The sequence below is a fragment of the Haliotis asinina genome, chromosome 4 (assembly GCF_037392515.1).
Source record: "Haliotis asinina isolate JCU_RB_2024 chromosome 4, JCU_Hal_asi_v2, whole genome shotgun sequence".
Taxonomy (NCBI): Eukaryota; Metazoa; Mollusca; class Gastropoda; order Lepetellida; family Haliotidae; genus Haliotis; species Haliotis asinina.
In genome coordinates this window covers 39,842,770-39,858,166 of record NC_090283.1, presented here as the reverse complement: position 1 = coordinate 39,858,166, position 15,397 = coordinate 39,842,770, and the positions used below count along the sequence as shown (strand labels likewise).

The window sequence follows — 15,397 nt, the reverse complement described above, 5'->3', positions numbered from 1 at the left end:
CACCTGATCCACAGTCACATTTTATGGCAAGCATAGAAACTTTGGTTCTCGTTTGATAGTAGGAAATGAGTGAGTGAGTTCACGATTCAGCGAGTCTGACCACGGCAGATCCCGTTAGTCGCCTCTTACGACAAGAATGAATTACTGCACATAATCCCAACCTAAACTGGTTTTAAACATAGGAATGCAAGGGCCATTTTCTGCATGGCTTGGCTTGACGAGTCTATCACGAGATATTTGTAGGATGCTGTTTGTACGTCAGGGAAGATTCTGTAGCAATAGACGTTTAAAATGCATCGCGTCATCACTATTACAGAGGTATGACGTGACATAAGGCCGCATGTCTTTGGATACGGTTGGTTGGTTCGTTGGTTACCGCCAGCTATATGGCGGCTGACTGTAAATAATCGAGTCTGGACCCGACAATCCAGTGATCAACAGCATGAACATAGCGTTAGACATTCCGGATACGATGACATGTGTCAACAAAATCGGCAAGCCTCATCACCTGATCCCATTAGTCGCCTCTAAAACTGCACGGTTTACTGGACACCAATTCTCACCCAGATCTTCATGCGTCCCTTTGGATATGACTTCGTGTTGATCGCGCGTGGCTACACCCCACGGACTTATGCACACTCGTCCATCCCACATGCATGCTGGGCGTGAGATAAAAGACTCACAGAGCGCGTTAATGGCTGCCACCCATTGGTGGTGTATCGGCAATGTAACAAATGAGAACAGAGGAACATTTGGTTCTTAGTAACAAATTATATCCAGTGACAAATGGAAAACTTAATACATGGGGTGTTTGTTTGTAATATATTGTAATAGTTATCTCAAATAACACTCAAACACAGTAACCGCCATTGCACTGTGTCAGGTTAAATTATTCGTCGCAAAAGCGTTGTCTCAAGCACAATACGTAAAAAAGTTTATTTTTTCTGGAATGTGTGCATAATTATATTACGTCATAAGGTCAATGATTAGTCAGTTTGACAGTCACAACAACTCTTAAAGTACAAACTGATCCCATGCTCAGAGAGCTTACGTTTCAGCTGTCTGTGATTCGCCTGCTCCACCATGTGACATCATTAAAGGGCCTCAACTGTAATCTATGTGACCCAATCTCCCGAGAGCGACATGCCTTTCGCCGAGCTCCATCTACTAACACCACTTCAGGAACATTATCATACTGTTTCAAAATGGAATCGGATTCCAACTCAGAGAAAAGCAACTGCCCGCAAATGTAAACAATGATTTGTATCAACACAAATGTGGAAAGGTATTCTACAAGCTGATGATAGCAACACTTCATTATTATTTTAAAGGGAGTCAACTGTAATATATGTCTATACGTCCAATCTCACTACAGCGACATGCCTTTCGATTCCAACGCAGAGATTTCATTTCCATTTTCAGTCTGATAATCTTTTGTTTTTCTGTCATCGTCACTTTGTTCCGTTTCCGTCTGACGAAACCTCGTTCAGTATACAACAAGAGGGAAGGTCATATTTGTTTACAAAAGAATGAAAACAGTGCTTACCAAACGTTCCAGAGTCTGTATTTACCGGTAAGTGATGCCAAAATGGACACCCTTCATCTCATAATTATAACATGTGAGCAGGGAAGTATCATTATCTTGCACAGTTAGCACATGATAACACGCATGAACCAAGTCAGGGGTCCTGATCAAACTATCCGGTCGGTCGCCTCTTACGACAAGACTGGATTGTTAAAGATTAGCTGTGACACGGGTCTCTACCTGTTGCCATCACTTACTACCAGTGGTCCCATACGAACACTTTTTGACAGTGTTTTGCTGTCTATGCCCATTGTCATTGTTTCAGTGGAAAATCAAGATCGATCGTTCTTTAGCGTCGACATGTAAGATACACATGAAATACAATGAACTACAATCGATGAAGCCGATTGTGGATGCATACATGGTGAATGGAACATAACACTTGATTTATGATAGTGATCCTATCGCTGTTGACTGTGGTCACACCAAGCGCACCTTCATCCATGATACGGTTTCAGTGCATCCTCAGCACGTCCATGAACACGATTTATCCACCAGCAGCACACTTTGTCATATATGGGTTTGTTTGTAGCATGAAATAACACATGAAGTTACAGAGCATGTAACTAACTCACGTTGTAGGGTATATAACTAACTCACGTTGTAAGCTATATAACTATCTCACGTTGTAGGGTATATAACTATCTCACGTTGTAGGGTATATAACTCAGTAATGACTGTGACCTCATCATTTTCAAAGCTTTGTGATCCACCTTCATTGTTGGGATGTCTCTTAAGAAATATGGCTGATTTCACCCAAGTTATATGTCTTCTGTCAGTTATGTTATACTCATGCCCTAATTGTCGATCAAACACGCTCTGTTGGCAACTCACACAAAATTCACACCACATGTGGAGAAAGATTTTGGTCGCAGGAAAATAACTTTGTGAGGGTTATCTAGACTGATGCACTTCTCTCTTAGAGATTAGCCCGTACACAATCTGTGAAACAGACAATGCATTCCTTGTTAGAACATTATCCAATCAAACTGAGTCAGTGTTTACTTACAATTCATATACGAACAGAGGTGTTATATTTAGCTGGAGCGAGATTGAGTGAGTGAAATACAGAGTGATCGTATTAATGTTTTCTAACCTGATCAGGGTGAGGGAAAGATGCAACGCACTGCACAGGTCGTGCCATTTTTAAAGGAATCGAAACATGGCCGTACTTGTGAGGAGCTGACATGCTGACAAATTTGCCAAAGTTAAAAATGGGAGAAAGTGTGTGTAGTACTTTTCCTGACAATAGCAACACAGGGACATATACTGATTTATCTTATTCATATACATATCTTATTTATCATCAAACAACAAGAAAATTTTAAACTATTAAAGTTATTATTATTATTGCAGATGTACAAAGCTTTTGAAGATATTTTTGCTTGCATTATATGTACAGATGAAATTTTAGGAAAAACATTCATTTCACAGTTTTTTAGATTTATTCAGTAATCAAATTCATGCACTCTATTGATGCATAGTTACAAAATGCATACGTCTGTGGAGATGTTTAGTTAAAACAGATATTAAGCATGACTTTCTTACCAAATCATATGGACCCACCACGAGACACTAGTTAAAATGGTAGACAGTTATCTCAATATAATTGGCAGTGTCGTCAAATAAACCAGTTTGTACGGCCATATCAATGTATTGGATAACCTGCTACAATTCGATAGCGATAAAACTTGCGCATAACGATCTGACCCGGAAGTGACATTCACAACAAGGAAGTCGAACCTCCAGGTAAGTGTGTCCTGTCCTGTCTCAATATAACCCAGTAAAATTGTCTTGATATAGATATAGTTCCAGTCAAAATCGGAAAAAGACGTAGATGGTAGATGATACATTTTCTAGTTATGTCACACGTTAAGTTTCTACAGTCGTGTGTCAAATCAAACAGGTTATCCTATCATTGCCACTCTTACCTCAGACGCCATTACCTCTAATGCGTTTTGCACGATCCGTGTAATTTAACACAGAAACAGCAAAAACAGATCTTTTGACTCTGTGGCAGTTAAACATGGTGTTGATTGGAGCGTAGTTCAGAAGATAAACCTGAACCCTTAATTTGAAATCGTCACCATGAATGCTTTCAAGGTAGCGTAAACGACAGGGTGGGTAGGATAGGGTATTTTTAGATTAACAAAGCTGGAGACATGTCACAATGACCTAAACACCCGGCGATTGTGCGGTAGGATATGTAGGTCGGAGTTGCAGGGGTGACAGCACAAGGTGTGTGGTATATACGGGTGGAGTAATAGTATATATTAACAGATTCCTTTGATACAATAAGTGTTTAGTGGTAGTGGTAGATGAAAAACACGGGTGGACTTAAATCACTGGTAGCAGAAGGTTTATGGAGATGTTTCGGGTGAATAAAATTGGCGTTACGGTGTAGCAAATTATGTGTACTGGTGGGTAGCATTGGGTGTGTGGGTGAGTGTGGATAGTATGTCACAACGTGAAGATTGGGTTTAAAATGTGGTATAAATGGTGTATATTTATCTGTCCTTTTAAATGAATTGATACACGTATTGATTCTTAAGATGATGTGTTGTGGTGTTATATAGTGCTATAAATATAAATAACATCAGAACATTTAGTTTGTGTGTTTTGTTATGATTGGAGGGGGCGCGGCTGTTGTCCGGGGGACTATTAACTCGTGGGGAAGGGGAATTAACATACAGGGGTAAGTGGGGGTGGATAGTGCATGCTAGTAGATATCACAGAGTGGAGAATGAGGTTAAGGTGTAGTATAAGTGGTGTACATGCAAGGGTGGATAAGGGTGGATGGTGTATGCCGGTAGATATGCCAGTGTGTAGGGGATAGATGTTAAGGTGTAGTAAATGGTGTAAATTCAGGGGAGGGTTGGTGCAAACAGTGTACGGTTTAGTTTTACGCCGCACTCAGCAGTGGTCAAGCTATTTGGCGGCGGTCAGAAGATAATCGAGTCTGGACCAGACAATCCAGTGATCAACAACACGAGCATCGATATGCGCAATTGGGAACCGATACATGTGTCAACCAAGTCAACGAGCCTGACCACCCGATCGAACAGTGTACGGTAGTAGATGATAGACACTACAGGAGGTTATGGTTGAGGTGTAAAGTGTACAGACTGGGGTGACTGGAAAAGGATAGCGGGTGTTAGTGGATATTAAACACTGTAGGTGATAGGGGTAGAGGTGTATAGCATACAGACTGGGGTGACAGTGTATGCTAGTAGATGTCATATCATATGGCCTGTAGGACAGTTGTTGGATAAAGTATATTTAGGTCACATATCCAGTGTCGGCCTTTTGATCTTATTTTGAATAACGTATCGAAATATAAGCTTACCTAACGTACTACCTTAAATTCAAATAAGCTAAATGAAATTTAGAACACAATTCTACCATTATTTCTGTAATGAGGTAATTCTTTTCTATAGAAAACATGGTATTCATCTTCTACTAAATAAAGGTATTAGTTTTTACACACAAATTCCGTATAAGGCATATTGAACAATACCCTATTACAAGTAATGTTGACACTTGAGTTGTGAACTGGTGTTCGAAATTTATACATTGCGCTGACTGCTCATTTCTCTCGGATTACAGCAACATATAATTCGGATTTCAGAAGAGATTTTATATCAACAGTATGCCTTTGAAAACTAGACTTGCGAAATCATTTTTCGAAATAAATATATCTTAGCCGAACTCTAAATGCAGTCAAAAAAATGCTATGGTGTGGGATATTGAGATGGTGAATGAAGTTTATATTTGGAGAAGGCAGAAGGTGTTAAGAGTACGTGTTGAGTAACCAGAAGAGATACATAAAGGCGATGCACTTATGTATACTGTAGCAATACCCTTGGCAACTCCAAAATGTCAAACACGTGAAGGTCCGGTAAAATAGGCCTTCAGCAACTAAGGCAACTAACGAGATCAAATGGTCAGCTATATGGCAGCGGTTTGTAAATAGTCGACTTTTGGACCATACAGTGATCAGCAGCATGAGCATCGAGCTGCGCAACTGGAAACCGATGACATGTGTCAACCAAGCCAGCGGGCCTGACCACCCAATCCCGTTAGTCACTTCTTACGACAAGCATAGTCACCTTTCTATGGTAATCATGGGTTTGCTGACGGCCTATTCTACACCAGATCTTCACGGGTCAGCAGAGACAGAACATCCCATTAGTTTACAAATATCAGCTTCACGACTCAGACAAGACGGTATCTGTGCCTGCAGATGTTATGTGATGTACAGTTGACGCTTCAACATCGACATCTAGGTCTTTGGTGAGCACGTAAAGTTTGCCAGTAGTAAAAGAAACAGTGGCAGAGAGTGATGTTCTCAGACGTAAGCAGGTTCCAGCTGTTCAGGAATGCAGACGTCGTGGAGAACGTGTTTGTTTGTGTGTCTGTTTTCTTTTTTTAAAGTAAAATTAGAACATGTGTGTCATTGATGTTGTAAGTTGTTTTTAATATACTTGGGTGGTTTGTTGACTGTGACTGGAGAAAAAAGGATTGATTGCCCAAATGAGTCAGTAACAGCAGTTAGGGTGACTATGAATATTTAATTTAAATGCTGGTTTAATCAATACTCCGGTTGAGCGTATGCATTTTCCTGGAATCAGTATGCCCTTTCTGAGAGGTGCAATCGATGGAACAGAGACAACTATAATATTTGTTTCAGAATGGACGCCTTCTCCAAATGTTCTGTCTGTCAGCAGAAGTTTACCCTGAAAGGCCCCGCCCCATACCTACTGCCTTGTCTTCACTCCGTGTGTGAGACATGTGTGACATCTGCCGCTGGTGGTGTCATATCATGCTTTACATGTCAGAGGGAGGTCAAACTCACAGACACAACACTCCAGAAGGATGCAGTGAGACAGAAGGAAATATTCCATCTGACAGTTAAACATCGTCGCACCGACCTCCTCTGTACAAACGATGACGGCAACCAGGCTGTGTGTTGGTGTCAGGAGTGTGAAGAGTTCCTCTGCGAATACTGTCAGAACTTGCACAATCGTTTCAAAGCTACCAGACGACATGTTGTGGAAACATTTACGGATACAACACTGGGAAGTATGTATCTTGAATCAATTTGTAAACTACACAATCGTTATCCTCTGGAATATTTTGATAAAAGCTGCAACAGTTTAATCTGTGCCAAATGCAGACTTGGCGAGCATGCTGATCATGATGTTGCGGATTTAAATGAGGCTGCTGATGCTGCTAAAGGACGGATAGAAGAACTTGAGAAGAACGTGTCTGCATATCGTATTTCCCACCAAGCATACCTGGAGAGTATCAACAAAGCCATAAATGACACAAAGAAGACAGGCAGTGATCTGAAGGAGACCATCCGTCATACTTTCCATTCCTTACGGACAAAACTCGACCAAAGAGAAAAGGAGCTGATCATCGAGCTTGAGAATCAGACGAAGCGGGAACTGTTAAGTCTGCACACCAAGCAAGTTACCTCTGAAGGTGAAAGTGAACGATGCAAGTGGACCTCAGACTACATCAAGACAGTACTCAGATATGCTTCAAACTCAGACTATCTAACACTGGAGAGTTCAATACAAGACACAACGAAGACGCACCTTGCATCACTACCTCCACACAGGCTCAGGACACATGTAGCCACTTTCAACACGAGAGGGCTGGATATGCTGAAATCCGAAATTTCGGAATTCGGGTGTATCAGTGCATATGGCACAGATCAAACAGGTACCTACTTACACACACGCACACACACTCTCTCTCTCTGTCTTTCTCATTCTCTCTCTCTCGCTCTCTCTCTCTCTATATATATATATATATATGTCCTTCTCACTCTCTAACTCAAGCACACACGGTAATACAAAAGGTAATAGTCATTAATAAACTTAAATGTGGTGGGTTCATTTATTCTCAAATGTAAAAATGAACCTTTTTTGTGTGTTTCATGAGCATTTCAAAGAGCATGTTAGAACATGTAGAGAAGCAACTGATTCGGTATTCGTCGAGTTTAGGTGAAATAATACATTGTCGTCAAAAAAGCATCATTTTTGAGTAAAAGCTTCGTGTTATCAAAACTTAGGGTGTTCCCATACCTTTTTGGGTTATAGTATAGATCAAAAGTGAAAATGTGATGACCTTTTTGTGAATTCTTCAGTCGAGTGTCACTTTATGGTGATATGATCATGTTCAGTCCCAAGACTTTTCTACAACAATTCAGTTAGGCGTAGACAATTTGATTTGTAACAGTTGTTGGTTATTTTATAGACAATGGAACACAGACAGACGGCAGTCATCTAACAGATGCTGACAGCAAACACGAGCATGTAAGTACTTCGTAATGACTGAACATGCCTATGTGTCTCGTTTCTTCCTTAGTAATCAATATTAACAAGTTGCGATCAACAGCGACATATGCTATTATTGTCTGTACACAAAACTGATGTTTGAATTTTAAACAAACCTACTGCTCTTTCAATTTTGAATTGCGACATTAATGCATATCCTTTTCTTACAAGCTGGAGTTCTTGGAGGTTCCTAACAATCCAACAGCAATGCCACGTTTTGGTAAGTTAAACACTGAAATAGGAAACAACATTACGAGAACTGTCTGACCTGTACCAGCGCTAAAAGAAACACATCACCTTGACACATCCCAGATGTCGAAATGACAACGATTGTTGTCTTCCATTTTTAGACAGAAATCACTTGTTGTGGAAGTAAAAGTTTCCATGATTTTCGCGAAACGAGCTTAATGAAACTTGACAGGTTCGAGAAGATCACGATCGTCTACTTCTGGTGATGAAGCCTATAATCACCGATTGTAAAGCCTAGAGTATCTTCAGCCTTAAATTGTCTGAGGATTGTAAGGTATTTCGCCAGGTATGGTCGACCCTCTCATAGTTTGGGATCACAGGACTCAGTTGTCTCTATAATCCACTAATCTCCAGCACAGGCTCTAACTGCTACCACTACATGAGTTTAGTTATTCAAGACACATTTGTGACTCATCATTCAGGTTACTGATGGGAACTGCTTCTATTCATCATTTCTATGGCTCTGTGGTTATTCGTCCCTGTCATCGAGGCCAGTGACCAGTTTCCTCATCTTCCAGACATCCATCTGGAAGCCAACCTATTTAGACTCAACAGACAACTTCATTTTGTTCTAATGTTGCTTCATTAACATCGTTAGATAATTAATGCTTATAAAACAAAGACTATTCTTTACTAGAAACTTCAGAATTAAGGGCAATTTATCGCACTTAAAAACCTCACCCATTCGACACGGTGTCTGCATACTTTGGTAGTGCTTCAAAGGCTAATGACAAATGTAGGTCTGGTAGATAAAAGTCTACTCATGGTTCTGGAGCTTACTGTGTTATCAGTACAACGATTGGATGGAGACAGTTTGTTATTTTTTTGAAAAGCATTTAGAAGTTGGACGAACAGGAATACATGACCCGTTCTATAGATAACAACTTCGTTGTATTCTTTACACGAAATTTCAGGGCGAATTGTTGTTGCTTCATCAGGCTGGATGTGTTCAAGCAATATGTTTCAGGAGGATCCAGGTTAGACAAAGATTTCACTCGAGGTAGATGAAGCAATGTTGAGACAGGAGTAGTTTTCATGAATACTTCAAAAGGACAAAGCAAAAGGACGCAGTCATGTAATATGATATGTATAGCTTTCAACTATATTTTGATAAGAATGCAGTTAATAATCTTATACATCATCAGCACCATTTGGAAATGGACGGCAGCTGAAATGACTAGCAAGTAGAATTGCAGTTGGCCACTAAAGCCACTTCGGAAAATAAATAGACTGAGATTTGTGTTGATAGATGTTATAGTGTGCTCAATAGAGCCGAAATCAACTTTCATTCTTAAAATCAAATTTAGTTGCAGGTCCCGGGGTAGAATAGGCCTTCAGCAACCCATGCTTGCCATAAAAGGCTACTGTGCTTGTCATAAGAGTTAGTCCCGCGACTAACGGGATGGCTGGTCAAGCTTGATTGACACTCGTCATCGGTTCCCAATTGCTCAGATCGATGCTCATGATCTCTGGATTGTCTGGTCCAGATGCGATTATTTACAGACCGCTGCCATATAGCTGGAATGGTGCTGAGTTCGGCGTAAAACTAAACTCACTCACTGAATTCTTTCTGTGATTCTTCCATGTGTAGCGAGGATGTATGTTGCAGATGCTGGGTGTGAAACCTACAGACGTGAAACAGGGACGATGACGCCGGTGACTCTGCGGTGTAAGTACAATCAGATTCAAACTGTCTAACCTATTAATGAAGCGCCGTTGTCACCACTTCACATATATGCGTGAAGTTCTGGCTTAGAATTGGTCTTCAGTAACCCAAGTTTGTCATAAGAGGCAACTAGCGAGACCGGGTGTTTAAGCTCCTCGGTGGAAATATTTCATCTTACCCTAGTTGCATAGGTCGATGCTCATGATGTTGATCACTGAATTGTCTGGCCCTTCCTCGAGTAATTATAACCGTGGCCACACAATTGAAATGTTACCGATTATGGAGTAAAACTAGACTCATTCACTCATTCCTTTGCTACTGTAAATTATATACTGAGAGCAAAGAAAACGCATCTCTGTTGGAATATTTCTGAGTGCACCGTTAACCACAAAAAAACCGACCATTCATAAAAATGATTGGTCAATGACTGCCGTTTAAACACCAACTGTAGTGTTCGTGCTGTAGACGGGATGCTGTACAAATATACAGTTTACAGGGTGCTGTACACAGGATGCCCTACACTGATTACTGTACATAGGATGCTGTATTCAGCTTGCTCAACTTAGGATGCTGTACATAGGACGCTGTACACGGGATGCTGTGCATAGGATGCTGTACTTAGGATGTTGTACTTAGGATGCTGTACACGGGATGCTATATACGGGATGCTGTATACGGGATGCTGTATACGGGATGCTGTGCACGGGATGCTGTATACGGGATGCTGTATACGGGATGCTGTACACGGGATGCTGTATACGGGATACTGTACACGGGATGCTGTATACGGGATGCTGTACACGGGACGCTGTACACGGGATGCTGTACACGGAATGCTGTATACGGGATGCTGTATACGGGATGCTGTATACGGGATGCTGTATACGGGATGCTGTACACGGGATGCTGTACACGGGATGCTGTATACGGGATGCTGTACATAGGATGCTGTAGTAAGCTTGCTGAACATAGGATGCTGTACATAGGATGCTGTACTTAGGATGCTGTACACAGGATGTTGTACACGGAATGTTGTACACAGGGTATTCTACACAGGATGCTGTACACAGGATGTTCTACACAAGATGCTCTACATGAATGCTCTACACAGGAGGCTGTACTGGGCGGGCTGTACATGCGATGATATACACGCTGCTTCTGAATTCCCTGAATACACAAATGTCCTACTGTGGTGTGACGGTCATTCCTTTCAACACCGTTTGAGAAAGTGAATTGTATTTTACGCTGATTCTAGCAACCTTGCAATAATATCGCGGACGAGAGCACAAGGCTCGGTGGGTTGTGGTATTCTTAGCTTTATAAATATTGGAATGGCTCTGAGTCTACAGACATACCCTACATGATTTAAAGAAACAACGCTGTGCTGGGTAGTAGATTTATATGCATTTCTTGAACATGGTACTAGGTATATTCTACTATCACTGATTATCAGACATCAAGTTAAGCACCGCTTCTGATAGACGACCATTGAAACCTAAGGTATCTGCTTTCGATTTTTCAACAATGACTCTTTTATATCGTTGATCACACTTTATATTTCCTGAGGTCATTTATACGACACAGAGAAGGAGTATTCACGATTGGATGGTTTGATCATTGATAAATGTTGGAGTTAAATATATGGTAAGTGCAAAAGGGTCTACATATTTATACTTGAGAAGCTTACCTGGATTTCTCACTTACACCAATAAGCAAAATGGCCTTCACCCAACAATCCAACATATTGTCAGTGTATTCGTGAATCAGGTGACAGAAACACAGACGCATGTTTACATTCACAACTGCCGATCTATTTCGACTTTAATATGCTGTGTAGAGAGTGAGTTAGAACGCTTTTACACAGCTTGTAGCACTATTCAAGAAACATAACAACAGGGAACACCAGAATTGGGTTTCACACGTTGCAACCATGTGAGGAATCAAACACGGGTCTTCAGCGTAACGAACCAACATTGTAATCTCTAGGTTACCCCTACGCTACATTACGTAGACACGATATGGTGTGTTTTATTTATCGTATACGTCATTAGTTGCCGGCTGTCGTTTATAAACAATTAAAGAAAAAACATAATGCTATTCTTGCATAGCTTGTAATCATATCACATTTGGCATTCACAATGAGAGTTGCTCATAACATCGATCAGTGGTGTCAAATATGGTATTCACTAGACAGGATGATTAAAAAAATGGGGCTCCTATTGTTTGGTGCTATGGCCTTTGGTGTTGAACTCTTTTCGATGGTGTAATGTAGTTAATTAGCAATGTGTTGCACTTTCAGGACATAAAAGGTTTCTCCACGTGTTTCAAAGTGGAATTGAACGTCATTGTTGTTGTCGATGTCAACATCTGGAGTAACGCTTAATGGTGTCCCCGTCTACAGAGAGAAATCGGCTCACACGGCGCCATCACTTCACGTCCAAAAGCGTTTGAGGATAAACGTTCGTAGGGTAGAAAAGCCAAACATGTCATATGCTACTATACCCATGACGACCCGTGTTAAAATCGATCTTTAGTAGCGCATGCTTGTCATTTAAAGGTGACTTCCCTGACTTGGATTGTGCTCATGATGTTGATCACCGGATTCTCTGGTCCAGTCTCGATTATGTACAGACCGCCGCCATGTTACTGGAAGATTGATGATTGCGGCATTAAACAACAATGAACCGGTCAACCATACATTCAGTTCAAACTAATCCTCTTCTTGATGAGTTTAATCAAAAACAATAAACGGAGATATTACACCAGCTGGTAGTAAAAGAGAACTACAATAAACAGAAACACAAGCCGGAATTTTGCTCACAGACAACTGGAGGATCATTCCACAAGCAAACGGAGGGTCTATCTGACTCACTGTCTATACTCTACACGATTCCTAACTTAACTGGCTCTGTTTAGTTCAAAGGGGTTCCACTTTTACCGACGGCCCGACACAGAGAATTTGCCAAATTATTTTTAACAATAGGAATAAATTCTCATCTGTAATGTTAATTGTTCATCTTAAACTTATCAAATTCCAACTGCATCGTTTAGTGTAATATCAGTGAAATGTGTAAGATGAAAGCCTACAATTATAATAATAAGATGTGAAAACATGTAGCTCAGCAAGGAGGCAGATACTACAGTTTACTGAAAGGTGACAGTACTTGGAAGTGCTTGATCGTTATGCGAAAATTATAAGTTGTACACGTTGAATTGAATATTCACTGAAATGAGTGAAAGAGTTTGACTGCTTTTCAGAGAATAGAAGACTGTAGACGATTCCTGATTTCAGATACTTTCTGTGAAGGAAAGACGATTCATGTGACACCGTTAAAGATGAATGTTTACTCACTACCAAAGTCAAAACTTGTATCAAAGTACACGTTCATGTTTTATTTCTTGCTGAAACTGTAACTAAAGAGTTAATCATATCTGAAAATGACAAGTCTGAGAACAGTGTTATAAAAACAAATATGAGAGAATACCTGTCACAGTCAATACACATAACGTGACAACCTGTGTCCCGCCCAGCGAGTGTGTTCAGACTGTGGTCAGTGATTGAAGCGGACGTAGAAGTTACCTGTTAATACTGGGTCTGTTGAACACTCGGATGTAAAAATATCGCCAAACAACTATTTTGTCAGTCTTATTGTTTACGAAATCGTATAAGAAGAGTTTAGAATACAAACAATGATAGTTTTATCCTGATATGAAGTTTATACACATGTGTTTTCAGGCGGCAAGTGTCTATTTCTGACTGCAGACAGCAAACCAGCTCAACTAACAATTTCTTACAAAATGTTTTATGGAGTGTTTATTTCATTGTCAGTCAGTGTAAAACTGTATGAAAAACATTTAGAATACCCATACATATATTTTCACAGCATTATAATATCTATTTATATCACAATTATGACACAATTCACACGCAGACGAAAATGGCAGCCGATATTCAGTGCGCTGTTTTGTAAACATGGAAACGAGGTTGACAATAAAATGTCTAACTTGTTGTCTGAAGTCGGGAAATTTGTTAAACTGTAGACAAAATCTATATTTCCAGGTCCTCAACTACAACTGGACGCTGCTCGAGCCAACACAGACTGGTGCCACGTAACTACAGACGGTCAGCTGGTCAACTCGCGGCCCGCCACACAACACAGACACAGCGGCAGGTTACGGAAATATCGGGGTACATGTGCCTCTACCCACATCCCCCTTCTCCCATCCCCCTCTACTGTCACCCCTGCCCCACACACCCCACAGTACTGGGAGACACAGTCTAGAGTGGGTGTGGTGGGTGAAGGGTGGGGTCTTGTCCTGGAGGTGGGTGTGGTGGAGGAGAGTCAGGTGGACAGTAGAGTGTATGTTTATCAACAGCGCCGCTCCTGGTGTGTCAGTGTAGGGAGCTGTGACACACACCGGGGGAGTCTCTGTACCAGGGTGTGGCAGCAGGGGAAGAAGGGGAAGTGTTACAGTAACACAATGTCTGACACACCCGGCACACAGGCCACCCTCCACTATGGCGTTGTGCTGGATGTGGGGAGGGGGAGACTCGCCTTCATCGACCTGGACAGAGAGGTTGTTTTAGCCAAGGTGGATGTTGAGTGGAGGGAGTCTCTTCTTCCCGTGTTTGGTGTTGCGCGGCCAGGTCTCTACACAGTCAACATGAAGGTGATAAGTGGAACAGATATCACTATGACTGACACCAAGAAGTCACTTATCTCTGACGCCTTGAATTAGACAATAAAATAAACATGACATTGTGTAAACGTGTAAGTGTGATTTATTTATTTAAACTGTCAAATGTAATCGTAGTGATTGAGGCGGACGTATAAGTTGTCTGTCTATGTGTTGTTTGTTGTGAACAAGAATGTAACGAGGTCGGCTAAATGTGTTGTTTTTCTACTTGACTGGATTCTGTGGGATGTTACAAACATTTTGCATCCACACATGACTATTGTTATGATTATTATTCTGCAGTAGTTGACCAGTTTATCTCACATTTCATACATGTCTGGGAATTAGCACAACAAGTAACTGAATGCACAAGTTCATCAAAAGTTGTTTCAGATCATGAATTTATTACCATATTTGGTTTCTACTCTGTAATGTAAATGTTTTAAATCCCCACATGAACAGTTGTGATGAAATTATTGTAGTTGTGAATTCACACACGTCACATTTAGTAGTATAGGGAATGATAGTCCGAAAACACTTTTCAAAAACCCCTCTAAAAAGCCTCATTTACTAAATGAGGCTTTGGTGGGACTATTAGCTCTTGCTATTATTGCCCCTACTACAAAGCCACGCCATCACGTTTACCGTGACTTGGCAGGCGGTAACACTGTGCCATACGGTACGATCAATAATTCTTCTCTTACAAACCCCCTACCCGGCCCATCCCTCAAATAGTACAAGTTAGGTTCGTCGGCTTTTATATCCACTTTATCTATGTTGTAAGTTTTGACCGACCATATAGGATCGGTGGCTCGCTTACGGCTATGTTATGTTTATATCGATGAAACAGTTTAACGTGAACCGCCTACGATC

The 15,397-nt window shown here is 40.9% G+C and overlaps 2 protein-coding genes across 2 annotated transcripts in view; both read left to right on the top strand.

The window, feature by feature from the left end:
* Nucleotides 1-15,397, top strand: part of LOC137281563 (E3 ubiquitin-protein ligase TRIM33-like) — a 77,304-nt gene that overhangs the window by 8,462 nt on the left and 53,445 nt on the right. The window lies entirely within an intron of this gene.
* On the top strand, nucleotides 3,313-14,637 carry LOC137281560 (protein PML-like). Its single transcript, XM_067812867.1, has 6 exons — nucleotides 3,313-3,334; nucleotides 6,276-7,315; nucleotides 7,853-7,911; nucleotides 8,104-8,152; nucleotides 9,791-9,850; nucleotides 13,908-14,637. Exons 2-6 carry the CDS (start codon nucleotides 6,277-6,279, stop codon nucleotides 14,585-14,587), a joined length of 1,887 nt encoding a protein of 628 aa, XP_067668968.1. The 5' UTR covers nucleotides 3,313-3,334; nucleotide 6,276; the 3' UTR covers nucleotides 14,588-14,637.

Coding starts and splice junctions, on each gene's coding strand:
- LOC137281560 (XM_067812867.1), top strand. CDS start 6,277: ATGGACGCCTTCTCCAAATGTTCTGTCTGTCAGCAGAAGTTTACCCTG. Junction 7,316..7,852: donor ATATGGCACAGATCAAACAG/GTACCTACTTAC, acceptor GTTATTTTATAG/ACAATGGAACACAGACAGAC. Junction 8,153..9,790: donor AACAGCAATGCCACGTTTTG/GTAAGTTAAACA, acceptor TGTATGTTGCAG/ATGCTGGGTGTGAAACCTAC.